The sequence below is a fragment of the Oncorhynchus mykiss genome, chromosome 3, assembly GCF_057628025.1.
Source record: "Oncorhynchus mykiss isolate SJ-2025 chromosome 3, ASM5762802v1, whole genome shotgun sequence".
NCBI classification, from domain to species: domain Eukaryota; kingdom Metazoa; phylum Chordata; class Actinopteri; order Salmoniformes; family Salmonidae; genus Oncorhynchus; species Oncorhynchus mykiss.
This window is the reverse complement of record NC_143024.1, coordinates 26,690,096-26,708,573: the sequence shown is the minus strand read 5'-3', so window position 1 is coordinate 26,708,573 and position 18,478 is coordinate 26,690,096. Positions and strand designations below refer to the sequence as shown.

The following is an 18,478-nucleotide window of genomic DNA, read 5'->3' as shown; positions in this document are numbered from 1 at the left end:
CGTATTAGACCACATTTTGATGAATCATCATCCATCCATTATAGTTACACACGATCTCAATGTAATAGCGAATTTAACTAATCAAATTTTTCAGTGTAAAATAATATCTCTGGGGAAAAAAACATTTAAAATATATAAATATTTTATGGAAAGTGGGATACCTACTCAGTTGCAAATTTGAATGCGTTCAACTGAAATGTATCTTCCGCATTAAACCCTACCCTTCTGAATCAGAGGTGTGAGTTCTGCCTCACTCGTCATCGGCGCCCGGGGAACAGATATTGTTGGGGGTTAACTGCCTTGCTTAAGGGCAGAATGGCAGATTTTTCCACCTGGCCGGCTCGGGGATTCGAACCTGCGACTTTTTGGTTACTGGCCTAAAGCTCTTAACCGCTATAGTGGTATGCTACCTAAACGTTGAGTTTTTAAATCGACTAGATTATTCTCTAATCTGACTGAACAGGGTGTATATTAAACGTTACATCACATATGGTGAGTTGCGTAAAAATATATGTATAGGAAGCTGTCAAACCATTACAGTCGTTGTGTCAAACCTTGAATACGTTGTAGCCTATTTTTCACAATGGCGCCATCGTGCGTTGAAATGACCCAAAAGGAAAGGAAGTACATCAATGACATCATATCCCTCAATATTGGTAAGCTTTTTTCACCGTGTTGTCAAAGCAATATTACTATCTGTGTGGACAGGATAAGATTAGATCAACCAGAGGTAGACTGAGCTACACAATGTACAATACCCCTGAGTGTCTGGCTTTTAATATAAGTGATTCATTAATTTGAATTGAAATTAGAATGGTGAAGAAACATTTCAGGTATCTCTCTAGAATATGAAGTCATACAATACATTATATTTGACACACTTTATTCATAAAAATACAGAAATACAATTGCTATAAGCTACTGTAACTCCAACATTATCACCAAGAAAGAACCCTTAACGGAAAATATGTTTGATGTTATACATAAAAAGGCAATGGAATTCAGAAGCAAAAGGCAATCACACACAGACATATACATACTGGATTTACAAAAGGAAAGGATTCTAAATTAAAATTGATACGACAAACTCACATCAAGAATTCTTATTTTTTTGTATTAGAACATGGAGGTGTGTCTTTAAAAACATATCACATAAGAATTTATGGTTATTTCAATGTATAATATTTGGTTCCATGTCAGAAATGGTTTAGGATATTCAGAGCTACACTTGTATAGAATTTGGCAAACCCTGTTTGATATTTAAATTGTAATGGGCACCATGGCACCAATGTTTGTAATGGAATGTTTGGGGCCAAGATGGAGGACAGTTTGCTAGCCAGACTCGGTTTGTATAACAGGTTGACGTTTATTGTTGTGTGTCTTGTCCTAGAGGCAGAACTGAGTGATTTCCTCATAGGCCTGCTGCAAAGTCAAATTGGACTTATTGTAAAAATTCATGAAAACAAAAATGAATTTCAGTTTAGGGTTAGCCATTAGCTAGGGTTAGCAGTGTGGTTAGGGTTAGGATTAAAATCAGATTTTATGACTTTGTGGCTGTGCCAGCTAGTGACCACTGCAGAGCAGAGCTGCCTCCAGAACAAGATTCATGACGGAAAACGCTAACCTGCATCTTTATACCTATGGCTCTGGTCTAGATATCTGCCCTCTTCTCTCAATAATACAGCTCCTGGTCCCACCAACCTGTGAGAGGGGAATGGAAATAATCAGAATTAGGGCGGACTACTGCAAGGAATGGATGGATAGATGGATGGATGGGTAGGTGAATGGATGGATAGATGGATGGATGGGGAGGTGAATGGATGGATAGATGGATGATAAATAGATGGATGGATGGGGAGGTGAATGGATGGATAGATGGATGGATGATAAATAGATGGATGGATGGGTAGGTGAATGGATGGATAGATGAATGTATGGATAAGACAAGGCTACTTACTTCCTGGATGTCTTCTGACCCCCAGCTTTCTGATCTCGTCATAGACAAAGATTAGAATTCCGTATGGGATTGGAACAAACCACCATTGGCCCCTGTAAGGGGGAGTTACACGTATGAACACACCAACATGAAAGCCATCAAAACAATGACAGAGAAGATGAATCGATAATCATTCAAGTCAAACAGAGTGTAACAGTACCTAATGGGCATGAAGTTGAAAATGTTTGGCATCCCTGGGCAGTAGCACAGCAGGTTACCCAGTAACAGCTGGAAGACGATGGCACTCACTAGCACCTTGTTCCTGCACACAAACAGAAAACACGGAGGATGGTCAAACAATGTTTTATTAGTCCCATCAAGATTGATACATCCTAAGTTATTTTGTTGGAAGCCTTCTCTGCCACTACGATGAACGATGCATAACATGTAGTATATGATTGTATGTAGGGAGTAAGAGACATTTGTTCCATGCAGTCAACATCCACAGACCTAAAGAAGCCCTGCTGGAAGATGGACAGACGGCGGGTTTTCCTGATCAACACGTCAGCGATCTGGCAGATCTCGATACTGATGAAGAAGACAGTGTAGCAAGTGTACTGCTGATACAGACGCTGGGCGTATGTCTGCAGAACAGAGAAGACAGGAGATTTTCAATAGACATTTCCAGGAGTTACAGGTGAGGGCGCTGTAAAGCTACACGCACTCGTACAGTACTGGCCATAAGACACAAATCCCCTCCTGGCCATATCTATCTCACAGTAAGCCACACACACACTCACCCACTCCTGGCCATATCTATCCTACAGTAAGCCACACACACTCAACCCCTCCTGGCCATATCTATCCTACAGTAAGCCACACACACTCACCCACTCCTGGCCATATCTATCCTACAGTAAGCCACACACACTCAACACTCCTGGCCATATCTATCCTACAGTAAGCCACACACACTCAACACTCCTGGCCATATCTATCCTACAGTAAGCCACACACACTCACTCACTCCTCGCCATATATATCCTACAGTAAGCCACACACACTCAACCCCTCCTGGTCATATCTATCCTACAGTAAGCCACACACACTCACTCACTCCTGGCCATATCTATCCCATACTAAGCCACACACACTCACCCACTCCTGGCCATATCTATCCTACAGTAAGTCACACACTCTGCCACTCCTGGCCATATCTATCCTACCTTAAGCCACACACACTCACCCACTCCTGGCCATAGCTGTCCTGCAGGTCCTGCAGATGGACGTTCTCCCAGTGGGACCTGAGCCCCACACACAGCAGAGGATACCAGCCTTCCTGGGCCATCGCTGTAAAGTAGTCTGTGAAACCAGCGAAAGACTGGATCGCTCCTGGATAAGGGGAGAGGGGGAGAGATAAATCAAAATAGAGGGAAGAAGGTAAAAATTGGACATGAAAAATGTACTAATAGACTATTTGTAGGTTATCACCTTGAATATTGGTCAATAAATCATTCAGCTTCAAGGATCAATTGGACTCAAAGGGCCGAGTGAAATAGAAAGGCCTTTTCCAGACATTTACATACTACAGGAGCAGACATGAACCCTCACCAATCTGGAAGTAGGAGTAGGCAGCCAGAGATTCGTTCACCAACCTATCCTTACGCGGGTTCCTGGGTTTCAGATGCATAATATCACTCTCTGCCTTCTCATAGGCCAGAGACACAGAGGGAAACTGTAGGATAGAAGAAGGATAATCGGCATCATTCTAGAATGGTCTTATAGTGCAGGGGGATGAGGGGTGAGGAAGAGGAGGAGACTCACAATGTCAGTGGCCAGCTCAATCATGAGGATGGTGATGCAGCCCAATGGCAGAGGAACACTGACAGTGATGTAGATGAGGTAGGGTGTGAGCTCCGGAATGTTCTTGGTCAGTGTGTACGCAATGGATTTCTTCAGGTTGTCAAAGATCAGACGACCTTGGTGTCAGATATGGTCGAAATCAATCCCTCAATATCAGTATTACTTAATATCATGAAGGCTTAACTTTGTGAAACCAAAGATTGGTTCACAGGATACATTTCAATTGTAATCAGCCTGTTAAAATGTCTATTGTTGTGTTTTGCGATTTGCGAAGACACTCTCACTCACCCTGCTCCACCCCTGTGACGATGGAGGCAAAGTTGTCATCCAGCAGAATCATGTCAGCTGCATTCTTAGCTGCATCGGAGCCAGCTATGCCCATGGCAATACCGATGTCTGCCTTTTTCAACGCAGGGGAGTCGTTCACCCCATCGCCTGTCACAGCCACAATGGAGCCCTTAGTGAGAGAGAACGTGAGAGAGTGAGAGAGAAAGAGAGGGGAGGAGAGGGTTTGAGAGAGATAACATGACAAAAAAGAAGGGTAAGCCAAACCAAAAACCTCTCTGGAATGCAGTGTGACTAATGACTTGGTATGTGTGTGTGTTTGTGTGTGTGTTGGGGGGGGGGGGGGGGCTCACCAGGCGCTGACAGCTCTCCACGATGATGAGTTTCTGCTGGGGGGAGGTGCGGGCGAACACCATTTCAGGGTGACTCCTCAACGCTTCGTCCAGCTCTTCACTGCTCATGTCCTTCAGCTGACCACCACTGATCACACAGGCACGGGCATCCCTGAAGACCACATAGAATAGATTAGAATATGATAGAATAGAATATACATGTCTAATCCACTTACTTGATATACAAACTCTGTATAAATAGTCAAATCTGTCACAGGAGATTCATCAACCACAGTGAGAGTCAGAATCCTAACCCTGCCAGACCGTGTTGGTGTTGGAGAACAAGACCCACCTCCTGTTGACCTGCTCCACTGGAATGCGTTTCCTGGTAGCAATGTCCTCTACTGTCTCACTGCCCTCTGTGATGATGCCAACGTTGGCAGCGATGGCTCTGGCCGTGATCGGGTGGTCACCCGTCACCATGACTACCTGAGGGAGTTCACAGTGGAATGAGTGTGAGACGTGAGACTGTGATGGCCTGTTACCTTGGATAAGCTACAGTGCCTTGCGAAAGTATTCACCCCCCTTGGTATTTTTTCTATTTTGTTGCCTTACAACCTGGAATTAAAATAGATTTTTGGGGGGTTTGTATAATTTGATTTACACAGCATGCCTACAACTTTGAAGATGCAAAATATTTTTTTATTGTGAAACAAACAAGTAATAAGACAAAAAAACTGAAAACTTGAGCGTGCATAACTTTTCACCCGTCCAAAGTCAATACTTTGTAGAGCCACCTTTGCAGCAATTACAACTGCAAGTCTCTTGGTATATGTCTCTATAAGTTTGGCACATCTAGCCACTGGGATTTTTGCCCATTCTTCAAGGCTAAACTGTTCCAGCTCCTTCAAGTTGGATAGGTTCCTGTTGGTGTACAGCAATCTTTAAGTCATACCACAGATTCTCAATTGGATTGAGGTCTGTGCTTTGACTAGGCCATTTCAAGACATTTAAATGTTTCCTCTTAAACCACTCAGGTGTTGCTTGCTTTAGCAGTATGCTTAGGGTCATTGTCCTGCTGGAAGGCAAACCTCCGTCCCAGTCTCAAATCTCTGAAAGACTGAAACAGGTTTCCCTCAAGAATTTCCCTGTATTTAGCGCCATCCATCATTCCTTCAATTATGACTAGTTTCCCAGTCCCTGCCGATGAAAAACATCCCCACAGCATGATGCTGCCACCGCTTCACTGTGGGGATGATGTTCTCGGGGTGATGAGAGGTGTTGGGTTTGTGCCAGACATACCGTTTTCCTTGATGACCAAAACACTACATTTTTGTCTCATCTGACGAGAGTACCTTCTTCCATATGTTTGGGGAGTCTCTCACATGCCTTCTGGCGAACACCAAAAGTGTTTGCTTATTTTTTTCTTTAAGCAATGGCTTTTTTCTGGCCACTCTTCCATAAAGCCCAACTCTGTGGAGTGTACGGCTTAAAGTGATCCTATGGACAGATACTCCAATCTCCACTGTGCAGCTTTGCAGCTCCTTCAAGGTTATCATTGGTCTGCTTGTTGCCTCTCTGATTAATGGCCTCCTGCCTGGTCTGTGAGTTTTGGTGGGCGGTCCTCTCTTGGCAGGTGTGTTGAGGTGCCATATTCTTTCCATTTTTTAGTAATGGTTTTAATAATGATGCTCCGTGGGATGTTCAAAGTTTCAGATATTTTTTTATAACCCAACCCTGATCTGTACTTCTCCACAACTTTGTCCCTGACCTGTTTGGAGCGCTCCTTGGTCTTCATGGTGCCGGTTGCTTGGTGGTGCCCCTTGCTTAGTGGTGTTGCAGACTCTGGGGCCTTTCAGAACAGGTGTATCTATACTGAGATCATGTGACAGATCATGTGACACTTAGATTGCATACAGGTGGACTTTATTTAATAATTATGTGACTTCTGATTGGTTGCACCAGATCTTATTCAGGGGCTTCATAGCAAAGGGAGTGAATAAATATGCACGCACCACTTTTCTGTTTTTGTTTTTAGTTTTTTTGAAACAAGTATTTTTTTTTCATTTCACTTCACCAATTTGGACTATTTTGTGTATGTCCATTACATGAAATCCAAATAAAAATATATTTAAATTACAGGTTGTAATGCAACAAAATAGGAAAAACGCCAAGGGTGGTGAATACTTTTGCAAGGCACTGTACGTTCTAACTCTCTCTCTCCATTTTTCAATTTCTGTCTTTCTCCTTTGCCTGAACTCTCCCCCATTTTACTCTCGTACCCTTATTCCAGCTGTGCGGCACTTCATGACAGCGTCAGGCACAGTGGCACGGGGCGGGTCGATCATGGAGATGAGTCCAGCGAAACACAAACCAGACGTGGTGAAGTTCATCTCATCAGAGTCAAACTTGTAACCACGAGGGAACTCATTCTCATTTAGATAGATGTGACAGAAACCTGGAGATAAATGTTTGGACAGATTGGAGGGGTTAGTGGGTATTTATGGGCCCAAAGAAGAGATACCATTTTCTACCTGATAGCTTATAAAGCTTCTGTGGTACTAAACATTTTTTTTAGAAAAGGCTGTTGCGCAGCAACTCACTGCCTTCCTGAAGACAAACAATATATACGAAATGCTTCAGTCTGGTTTTAGACCCCATCATAGCACTGAGACGGCACTTGTGAAGGTGGTAAATTACATTTTAATGGCATCGGACCGAGGCTCTGCATCTGTCCTCGTGCTCCTAGACCTTAGTGCTGCTTTTGATACCATCGATCACCACATTCTTTTGGAGAGATTGGAAACCCAAATTGGTCTACACGGACAAGTTCTGGCCTGGTTTAGATCTTATCTGTCGGAAAGATATCAGTTTGTCTCTGTGAATGGTTTGTCCTCTGACAAATCAACTGTAAATTTTGGTGTTCCTCAAGGTTCCGTTTTAGGACCACTATTGTTTTCACTATATATTTTACCTCTTGTGGATGTTATTCGAAAACATAATGTTAACTTTCACTGCTATGCGGATGACACACAGCTGTACATTTCAATGAAACATGGTGAAGCCCCAAAATTGCCCTTGCTAGAAGCATGTGTTTCAGACATAAGGAAGTGGATGGCTGCAAACTTTCTACTTTTAAACTCGGACAAAACAGAGATGCTTGTTCTAGGTCCCAAGAAACAAAGAGATCTTCTGTTGAATCTGACAATTAATCTTAATGGTTGTACAGTCGTCTCAAATAAAACTGTGAAGGACCTCGGCGTTACTCTGGACCCTGAGTTCTTTTTTGAAGAACATATCAAGACCATTTCAAGGACAGCTTTTTTCCATCTACGTAACATTGCAAAAATCAGAAACTTTCTGTCCAAAAATGATGCAGAAAAATGAATCCATGCTTTTGTCACTTCTAGGTTAGACTACTGCAATGCTCTACTTTCCGGCTACCCGGATAAAGAACTAAATAAACTTCAGTTAGTGCTAAATACGGCTGCTAGAATCTAGACTAGAACCAAAAATGTTTATCATATTACTCCAGTGCTAGCCTCTCTACACTGGCTTCCAGTCAAAGCAAGGGCTGATTTCAAGGTTTTACTGCTAACCTACAAAGCATTACATGGGCTTGCTCCTACCTATCTCTCTGATTTGGTCCTGCCGTACATACCTACACCTACGCTACGGTCACAAGACGCAGGCCTCCTAATTGTCCCTAGAATTTCTAAGCAAACAGCTGGAGGCAGGGCTTTCTCCTATAGAGCTCCATTTTTATGGAACGGTCTGCCTACCCATGTCAGAGACGCAAACTCGGTCTCAACCTTTAAGTCTTTACTGAAGACTCATCTCTTCAGTGGGTCATATGATTAAGTGTAGTCTGGCCCAGGAGTGGGAAGGTGAACGGAAAGGCTCTGGAGCAACGAACCACCCTTGCTGTCTCTGCCTGGCAGGTCCCCCTCTTTCCACTGGGATTCTCTGCCTCTAACCCTATTACAGGGGCTGAGGCACTGGCTTACTGGGGCTCTCTCATGCCGTCCCTGGAGGGGGTGCGTCACCTGAGTGGGTTGATTCACTGATGTGGTCATCCTGTCTGGGTTGAGACGCAAACTCGGTCTCAACCTTTAAGTCTTTACTGAAGACTCATCTCTTCAGTGGGTCATATGATTAAGTGTAGTCTGGCCCAGGAGTGGGAAGGTGAACGGAAAGGCTCTGGAGCAACGAACCACCCTTGCTGTCTCTGCCTGGCCGGTCCCCCTCTTTCCACTGGGATTCTCTGCCTCTAACCCTATTACAGGGGCTGAGGCACTGGCTTACTGGGGCTCTCTCATGCCGTCCCTGGAGGGGGTGCGTCACCTGAGTGGGTTGATTCACTGATGTGGTCATCCTGTCTGGGTTGGCCCCCCCCCCCCCCCCCTTGGGTTGTGCCGTGGCGGAGGTCTTTGTGGGCTATACTCAGCCTTGTCTCAGGATGGTAAGTTGGTGGTTGAAGATATCCCTCTAGTGGTGTGGGGGCTGTGCTTTGGCAAAGTGGGTGGGGTTATATCCTTCCTGTTTGGCCCTGTCCGGGCGTGTCCTCGGATGGGGCCACAGTGTCTCCTTACCCCTCCTGTCTCAGCCTCCAGTATTTATGCTGCAGTAGTTTATGTGTCGGGGGGGCTAGGGTCAGTTTGTTATATCTGGAGTACTTCTCCTGTCCTATTCGGTGTCCTGTGTGAATCTTAGTGTGCGTTCTCTAATTCTCTCCTTCTCTCTTTCTTTCTCTCTCTCGGAGGACCTGAGCCCTAGGACCATGCCCCAGGACTACCTGACATGATGACTTCTTGCTGTCCCCAATCCACCTGGCCATGCTGCTGCTCCAGTTTCAACTGACCTGAGCCCTAGGACCATGCCCCAGGACTGCCTGACATGATGACTTCTTGCTGTCCCCAGTCCACCTGACCGTGCTGCTGCTCCAGTTTCAACTGTTATGCCTTATTATTATTCAACCATGCTGGTCATTTATGAACATTTGAACATCTTGGCCATGTTCTGTTATAATCTCCACCCGGCACAGCCAGAAGAGGACTGGCCACCCCACATAGCCTGGTTCCTCTCTAGGTTTCTTCCTAGGTTTTGGCCTTTCTAGGGAGTTTTTCCTAGCCACCGTGCTTCTACACCTGTATTGCTTGCTGTTTGGGGTTTTAGGCTGGGTTTCTGTACAGCACTTTGAGATATCAGCTGATGTACGAAGGGCTATATAAATACATTTGATTTGATTTGATTTGATTTACTATCTTGTATTTTCACATTTTCTAGATGTGACTTTTCTCCCCTCATCCTCTCTTGTAGTCAATTGATCCTGTTGCTTTTCTCTCTTGGCTTGTTCCTTCAACCTTCGTGCATGGTTTCCTATAGCCTTGTACGGTCCCTTACCAGTGCTGGGGAAGCTACTCTGAAAATATTGTTTACCAAGCTACAAAATAATACAAGTTAAGCTACACTAAAGCCAACATAAAAAAACTGTTTACTTAACTAAAGTTACTTAGAAAGTAATTCATGTCGTGATAACCTCTTTGTGATAAATGATCATATCTAAATCTGAAATGTCATAGACTACAAATTGCAAGAACAGTTCACTTTGCAGTCAGATGTTAACAGAATGTGTCATTTAACCTATTAAACACAAAATATTTGGCAGGTCTGATGCTGAAAAAGAAGAGTTTGCCTACTTCTCCCATATTTTATTTTAGCCAAAAAAGTATGGTGTAGTTCCAGTAGTTAGCTACAAAGCTACATGGCCCAAAAAGTAACACTAAAAAAGTAAAACTACGGAAAACACTTCCAAGATTTGAATATAGTTCAACTACCACCAAGTTACTGCAAAATGTAGTTCAATTACTAGTTGAATTACATGTAGTTCACTATTCCCAAACACTGTCCCTTACCCAGCACTCTCTCCCCCAGGCTCCCCAAGTCCATGTATGCGGTCTGGAAGGCCTCTCTCCACTGTTCCTCCAGAGGCATCTCCTGGCCCTTGATCAGGATGGTGGAACAGCGCTCCAAGATCCTCTCTGGCGCCCCCTTCATCACCAGCAGGTAGCGCAAGTCCATGGGGTCCTCCAACTCATGCACTGACAGCTACTCGCCACCGGGGGGAGACAGTACGATTCAAACACAAATAGCTCATTCTGGTCATGCCATTAAAGTATTTCTCGTAGTCACATGATACACCTATACAACATATGGTAGATTATATAAACACTTTCAACAGACTGATTTGAAATCAGATCAGAAAATCAGGCCTCTTACCTGGAACTTGTTGGTGGAGTTGAATGGTACTTCAACAACTTTTTTGAATCGCTCCCTGTATTCCATCATATTCCCTATGGCCAGCTCAGTGAACTTCAGCAGAGCCGTCTCTGAGGCGTCGCCCACCACTATTCTCTGTTGCACATAGGTGCATTGGAATAAAGGTAACTCATAAATCATATAGTTTTTCATTGATGCTGTGTCTGTGAATGAATGTGTCTGCCAGTCTGTGTGTTGAGGTTGGTGTCTATCTGCTCACCCTAGGTATCGGCAGAGACTCCTGGTTGGGTTTGAAGATGGCCCGGTTACAGAGTCCTGCCACTCTTGCCAACGATCGCCATGTCTCGGATGATTGGTCAAAGCTCTGACCTGATTGGTCCTCTGTGGTGTCTGCGGCATGGATCACATTGTCGAACCACAGGTGGGCCACGGTCATCCTGTTCTGGGTCAGAGTGCCCGTCTTGTCAGAGCAGATGACCGAGGTGGAGCCCAGTGTCTCCACAGCCTCCAGGTTCTTCACCACACAGTTCTTTCTGGCCAGACGCTTGGCCGTCAGCGACAGACACACCTGGGGGAGAGAGAGGGAGATGGTTGATGAAAACTGCTAATAACCAACTTGATATAGGCCTAGACAGACCAGAGCCTCATTGTTGACTCACAGTGACAGTAGCCAGCAGCCCCTCAGGTACATAGGCCACCACGATGGCCATGAAGAAGATCATAGCCTCCAGGAAGGCATAGCCGATAAACATGGCCACCACGAAGAAGGTGAAGCCAAAGAAGATGGCCAGCCCAGCAATGATGTCAACAAAGTGCTCAATCTCTATGGCAATTGGCGTCTTCTCATTGCCTACGCCTGACGCCAAGCTGGCAATGCGGCCAATGATGGTGCGGTCACCCGTGTTGATGACCGTTCCTGTGGCCACTCCTGGTTGGTTGCCAAGAACAGGAAAGGGGATTTTAGATTACATTATGAGTATAACGTTGATGTTTTTGCAAATTTGTGTTTCTGTGTGAATCTTTTCTGTGTGTGATTGAATAAGGGGTGTGTCTGTCAAAGGAAGCTGGTGGTGGAATCAATGGAATGGTACCAATACTACCAAACACATGGAAGCAACATGCTTGACTCCGTTCCATTTACACCATTTCAGCCATTAAAATGAGCCCTATATCTTCCTATAGCTCCTCCCACCAACCTCCTCTGGTGTCCTTCTGTAGTACCTTTCAGGCAGTGGTGGCAGTGTGTATGTGTAGGTGTGTGTTCATGTGTGTGTGTTTAGGTAGCACAGGAGGTTGGTGGCACCTTAATTGGGGAGGACGGGCTCATCGTCCGGAATAAATGGAATGGTATCGAACTCATCAAACACATTGTTTCCATTGTTTGATGCAATTCCATTTACTCCATTCCAGCCATTATTATGAGCCGTCCTCCCCTCAGCAGCCTCCGGTGATGTGTCTACCTTCCAGGCAGGTGGTAGAGAAGAAGGCGATGTTCTTGGTCTCTAGGGGGTTCTCGTGGGTACACTCCGGGGTTTTGCTCTGGGGCTCTGACTCTCCTGTCAGGGATGAGTTATCCACCTGGAGAGGATGAGAAGATCAAGGAACTGACAGGGTTATAACATATGAAACCAACCAGGGTTCAAGCCCGGGTCTTCTGCATAACCTAACCCTAACCCTAACGCTAGCTTCATGCCAACACCCCTGGTCAACCGTAAACCTAACCCTAACCCTAGCTTCATGTCCACATCCTGGATCAACCCTAATCCTAGCTTCAGCCCTAACTCTAACTATAACCCTAACACTAATCCTAACCGGAATCCTAGCTCTATGTTCACATTCCTGCTCAACCTGCATCAACACCCTTAGCCATTACTTCTGGGTTGAAAGTGTGTTAGTGGTCTATAATGGGAACTGATGGCCTAGAGTACCCACCTTACAGCCCTGGGCAAAGATGATGCGGATGTCAGCAGGCACGCGGTCACCACCCTTGATCTCCACCAGGTCTCCCACCACCAGGTCCATGGCATTGATCTGGTTCTTCTGCCCGTCACGGATCACCAGGGCTTGCTAGAACGAGAGAGATGTTTATACCAAATCCCTGTATTTCAATGATTGATTGATGGACTGACTGCCTTGCCTCAGTGCAGTAGTGAGTGGATTATGATCAGTCTTGATGAAAGGAATATATTTGTCATGAAAGTGAACAATTTCTTACAATAACAAAATAACTGTTGTATGGGTATTTAGGGCCAGGAGTTTTTCCTGGTCTGTTAATAATGTATAATGTATTTCCCTAGTTATACTGTATTCTTTAGTTATAATGTATTTCTTTAGTTATAATGTATTTCCTTAGTTATAATATATTCTTTAGTTATAATGTATTTCCTTAGTTATAAGGTATTTCCTTAGTTATAATGTATTCTTTAGTTATAATGTATTTCCTTAGTTATAATATATTCTTTAGTTATAATGTATTTCCTTAGTTATAATGTATTTCCTTATTTATAATGTATTTCCTTAGTTATAATGTATTCTTTAGTTATAATGTATTTCCATATCTTTACCTGTGGCACTAGATTTTTGAAGCTGGCGATGATGTTGGTGCTCTTAAACTCTTGGTAGTAACCGAAACAGCCAGTCACCACAACAACAGTGATCAGAGTGATGGCGAGGTACAGCTGTAGACAGGTGTGGTCACAGAGAAATAGTGATGAAACAAACAGTCACATTATATTCACTCTGTAATACATGTTGTATTCGTATATATTCCCCTTCCTTCACATACAGTATTTTCTCCTTCAGCCTCCCAGTGTAACTTCAGCCTCTCCTTCAGCTTCCAAGTGCAACTGTAGCCTCTCCTTCAGCCTTCCAGCGTAACTTTAGCCTCTCTTTCAGCCTCCCAATGTAACTAGCCTCTCCTTCACCCTCCCAGTCTAACATTAGCATCTACTTCACCCTCCCAATGTAACTTTAGCATCTACTTCACCCTCCCAATGTAACTTTAGCATCTATTTCACCATCCCAGTGTAACTTTAGCATCTACTTCACCCTCCCAATGTAACTTTAGTCTCTCCTTCACCCTCTCATTGCAACTTTAGCCTCTCCTTCACCCTCTCATTGTAACTTTAGCCTCTCCTTCACCCTCTCAATGTAACTAGCCTCTCCTTCACCCTCCCAGTGTAACTTTAGCCTCTCCTTCACCCTCCCAATGTAACTAGCCTCTCCTTCACCCTCCCAATGTAACTTTAGCATCTACTTCACCCTCCCAATGTAACTTTAGCATCTACTTCACCCTCCCAGTCTAACATTAGCATCTACTTCACCATCCCAGTGTAACTTTAGCATCTACTTCACCCTCCCAATGTAACTTTAGCATCTCCTTCACCCTCCCAGTGTAACTTTAGCATCTCCTTCACCCTCCCAGTGTAACATTAGCATCTCCTTCACCCTCCCAATGTAACTTTAGCATCTCCTTCACCCTCCCAGTGTAACTTTAGCATCTCCTTCACCCTCCCAGTGTAACATTAGCATCTCCTTCACCCTCCCAGTGTAACTTTAGCATCTCCTTCACCCTCCCAGTGTAACTTTAGCATCTCCTTCACCCTCCCAGTGTAACATTAGCATCTCCTTCACCCTCCCAATGTAACTTTAGCATCTCCTTCACCCTCCCAGTGTAACTTTAGTCTCCTACTCCTACTCTACCTCTGCCTCCACCTCTCTCCTCCCCCTCCTCCCACCCTTCCTCTCTCCTCCCTCTTTTTGTCTCCCCGCCCCATCCTCCTCACATCGTCAAAGCAGCCGAGGGTTCCCCTGGAGAACTCGATGCCGAAAGCAATGAAGCAGATGACGGCTGCCACCCACATCAGACACTGCAGCCCTCCGGCCAGCTGGCGGGCAAACTTGACGTACTCTGGGGTCCCTTTGGGGGGCAGCAGTTCATTGGGGCCATCCCGCTCCAGAACCTCTGCGGCTTTGCTGGAGGTCAGGCCCTGAGGGGAGGGAAGGGGGAGGGTGGAGAGAGTGAGCAAGAGGGAGAGAGGGGGCATTTACTCTATATTAGCAACAGTCTGTTTCATCAGACAGACAGACAGACAGACAGACAGACAGACAGACAGACAGACAGACAGACAGACAGACAGACAGACAGACAGACAGACAGACAGACAGACAGACAGACAGACAGACAGACAGACAGACAGACAGACAGAAACCCCATGGTAGTTTAGTTACCTTGCTTACACTGGTGGTATACCTCATCTCTAGCTCTTCTATTGTGATCTCGTGGTCATCCTGTAACGATTGACAGACTGTTAAAGCTGCAATGTATTTATGCTGCAATTCTGTCCCATTTAATTTCATTTGGCATATTCTCTCCAGCTCTCTCTCCTTCTGGTCTTGTGAATCACACTCACAATGTCCATCTCCTTCTTCATGCCCTCTAGCCTATCCTTTTTCTTTATCTTCTTCTTTTTCTTCATCTTGACGTCCACCTCTCCATTCATCTCAAACATGTCGTAAGAGTCCTGGAGACAAAGAGATTGCTAGGGGGTGAAAATACAATATCCTTGATCATTGAAGGAAAATCTAATTTAATTCATGACAATTTGATCCTAGCTTTGATAAATCACATAAATGGGTCACCTACCCCTTTACTCATGGTGGAGGGCCTGCCCAAATCTATTGAAGTCCAACGCTCAGTCCTCTTTTCCCCCGAAATCTTGGAAGAGTCTTTATAGCCACTCTAGGGACTTTCCTCACAGTAAAATCCCCAACCTCCAGAGCAGGACCAGACTGTTGGCTCAGCTTTATATACTACTGCACCACCTTCACCTTCTCTACCCGCCCCAAAATGGCAGTGTTATTTTAAGAGTAGCCAATGTCACCCCTATTAAGGTGAGTGGCAAAGCGTCCCCTACCCACTTTGGTGGCTCTTTCATATCAGTGCCAATGGCCTTGTGCGTAGGGCTTGTACCTGTCTTATCAGAATACACACGTTTCTACATTCCCTGATTAACTGTAAAGCTATCAAGAACGTCAATGCCGTACCAAAGTCACAACTACTTCTTTCACTTGTGATAGGACAAATCTGTATTACATCGAGGGTGATTTTCTTCTCAACTCAGACATTGACTGATACATTGACACTGAGACAATGACTGGTTCATCCCATTCAATGACTGGTACAGATATATAAGACATGAATTGAATGAAACACATCTAGTGAAAAGTAGATTTAAATGCCTTGTCTATACTATAGTTCATTATCTGCTCCCAAGAGGGCCTAACTTACAGTGTATATCAGTGTAAAAAAATGTAATTGTCAATTCAAATAAAATACAGTGGTATGGTCATGCCAGGCCTGTAAGCGTTTAGAAATGGAGACTGTTTTTCTACATTTCCTGTTCAGGGTCGTGTGAGAACCCCTTATCAGTGAAAGAGTGTGTAAATACTTATTTGTGCCTCAGACTGCTGAAAGGTGTGATGGTGGCACACTCCACATTGGCGTCACTGCTGCGTCATCTGCCCTTATAAGGAAAAGACAGTTGAACGTTAAAAGCAAATTGACACTCACAACCTCTTTTGTACTGCACCATGTTCCCATCACAAAGACACCAGTGGGCAGGAGATGAACTGACATAATACTTTTATTACTGTTATTGAACTAAGTGTTAAGTGAAATAATGTTTATTCAACGGCAATATCCATTCAACAGTGAATTCTATCATCTGCCAATTTATCAACAATTTTCCATCATGTTTGTAAGACACATACTGTAAGCACCCTGAACAGGTGATTTTATAACTAACCAGACCAGTTGTTTCCAATGGGAGCAAATTAATCATTGGGGCAGAACAAGCAAGGAGGGTGGTGGTGATCCTATTGGCGCATTCTGGCATTTATTTGCATATTTCCCGTAGGGAATGCCTGCTCTGTGAAGTGTAATAACTCCATTCAACACCATTTTTAGAAACTTTGGCAAAGGGTAAAGTCTACAAAATCCACTGTTTTTTCTTTTTTGAATTTTACCCCTTTTTCTCCCCAATTTCGTGGTATCCAATTGTAGTAGCTACTATCTTGTCTCATCGCTCCCGTACGGGGCTCGGGAGAGAAGAAGGCTGAATGTCATGCGTCTTAACACAGCTCGCATCCAACCCGGAAGCCAGCCGCACCAATGTGTCAGAGGCTACACCGTGCACCTGGCAACCTTGGCTAGCGCGCACTGCACCCGGCCCACCACAGGAGTCGCTGGTGCACGATGAGACAAGGAGATCCCTACCGACCAATCCCTCCCTAACCCGGACGACGCTAGGCCAATTGTGCGTCGCCCCACAGACCTCCCGGTCGCAGCCGGTTAGGACAGAGCCTGGGCGCGAACCCAGGGACTCTGATGGCACAACTTGCGCTGCAGTACAGCGCCCTTAACCACTGCGCCACCCGGGAGGCCCCACTATGTTTGTTTCAGATTGTTACAGAAAAATGTAAGAAGAGTAAATGTTTCATCTACAGTGGTATGTTTTCATGGATGCCAAGAGAAACCAGGCTTCCGAAAAAAATGTACCAATAAAAAATATACATAATAAATTATATTTTGTCTCTATGTTTCATAATTTTCCTTCAATTCTCAAGAGGCTGAATGTATCTCACAGGAGAAAGCATCCGAGCGAGCGAAACAATGCCCCTCTGTCTCTCTAACTGTTGGCCATCTATCTGATGCTGTCTGGTCTAAACGAGTATAAAATTGTTGCCACCCGTAGCATTGAAGCCAGCGAGCATTTGACAGTTTCGTCAACATGAAAGAGAGGAGGATTGCAATGGTGTTTCTCTACAAGTGCAGTAGTTTCTACTTGCACGAACACGCACGCACGCACACAGAAATCAGAACCATGGACAGCCACATAGCTTACCTTGATTGAACTAAATTGTTTTAGGTAGATATTAGTTGCCGCTGTATTAGACTGAGAAGAGGTGATTTGATGATGTTGAAATTATGAAGTTGAAATGGTACTGGAATAGGGGAAGCAGCTCCTGTTTTCTTTGCGACTTGTGGTAACTCTCTGTGGTTCTAAATCAATAGTTGTTTAGTGGTCTGAACTTGCTTGACCATGCTCTAGGTCATGTAACTGTCTGTTACATGCAATATGCTTTGTGGACTTCCCCAGAGATTTTACCCACACACTGCTGCTGTTCATCGATGTAGAAAACATGCAAAATGTAAGCAAAGATCCAGCTAGCTCCATCATATCACACTGTCAGCCACTGGGCTTCTTCTTGTTACCATATTTGGTAGTAAGTGGAAACGCCAACCGGATGCTTCACATTTATATGTCCGGTGAAATTTCTGGGTCTTTAGAACGACATGAAACAACATGGAGTTGCTTTCAAACAGGACACTAGCATCCTAATCTCAGTAAGGTAGAGTGGGCTGGAGCTGGAATGTGTTCTAGTTTACAAGTCCGAGATATAAAAATAAACTGCTCTGAGTGGAGTGCCCACCGCTTGGAACACACTTACACCAATCACTTAATAGCTGCATGGCTTGGATAAATGCACAAACTGGTCCTGTGACAATACAGAATTGTGAGTAGAGTTTAATATGTTTAAATACAATGTACTATATGCAAACACATTAAAAAACAAGTTCTGTGAAATGTAGGCTTTTCACTAATAGGTGAGCACATTCACCTAAAGTTTCACCTAAAGTGAAGTGGTCAGAATATCCTGGCTAAGGTGGTGGTGACCCCTCCCATGCAGGCCTTTTGTGAGTGTAATGTTAACTCGAGGG

At 44.5% G+C, this 18,478-nt stretch overlaps 1 protein-coding gene across 1 annotated transcript; it reads right to left on the bottom strand.

The window, feature by feature from the left end:
• Nucleotides 1-866: 866 nt before the first annotated feature.
• Nucleotides 867-17,702, bottom strand: LOC110519929 (potassium-transporting ATPase alpha chain 1). Its single transcript, XM_090226782.1, has 22 exons — nucleotides 15,341-17,702; nucleotides 15,108-15,218; nucleotides 14,926-14,985; nucleotides 14,481-14,684; nucleotides 13,260-13,373; nucleotides 12,628-12,762; nucleotides 12,156-12,273; nucleotides 11,355-11,623; nucleotides 10,955-11,263; nucleotides 10,696-10,830; nucleotides 10,332-10,524; nucleotides 6,699-6,874; nucleotides 4,769-4,905; nucleotides 4,438-4,588; nucleotides 4,088-4,256; nucleotides 3,761-3,915; nucleotides 3,548-3,671; nucleotides 3,183-3,328; nucleotides 2,447-2,580; nucleotides 2,157-2,258; nucleotides 1,958-2,049; nucleotides 867-1,701 (listed from the first exon to the last, which is right to left on the bottom strand). Exons 1-22 carry the CDS (start codon nucleotides 15,350-15,352, stop codon nucleotides 1,673-1,675), a joined length of 3,075 nt encoding a protein of 1,024 aa, XP_090082908.1. The 5' UTR covers nucleotides 15,353-17,702; the 3' UTR covers nucleotides 867-1,672.
• Nucleotides 17,703-18,478: the final 776 nt, after the last annotated feature.

What these genes read in the sequence shown, in the direction of transcription:
- LOC110519929 (XM_090226782.1), bottom strand. An exon ending in GGCTGCTGGCTACTGTCACT is followed by an intron (nt 11,264 to 11,354) that starts GTGAGTCAACAA and finishes TCTCTCCCCCAG; the next exon opens with GTGTGTCTGTCGCTGACGGC. An exon ending in CGTCACAGGGGTGGAGCAGG is followed by an intron (nt 3,916 to 4,087) that starts GTGAGTGAGAGT and finishes TCTGACACCAAG; the next exon opens with GTCGTCTGATCTTTGACAAC.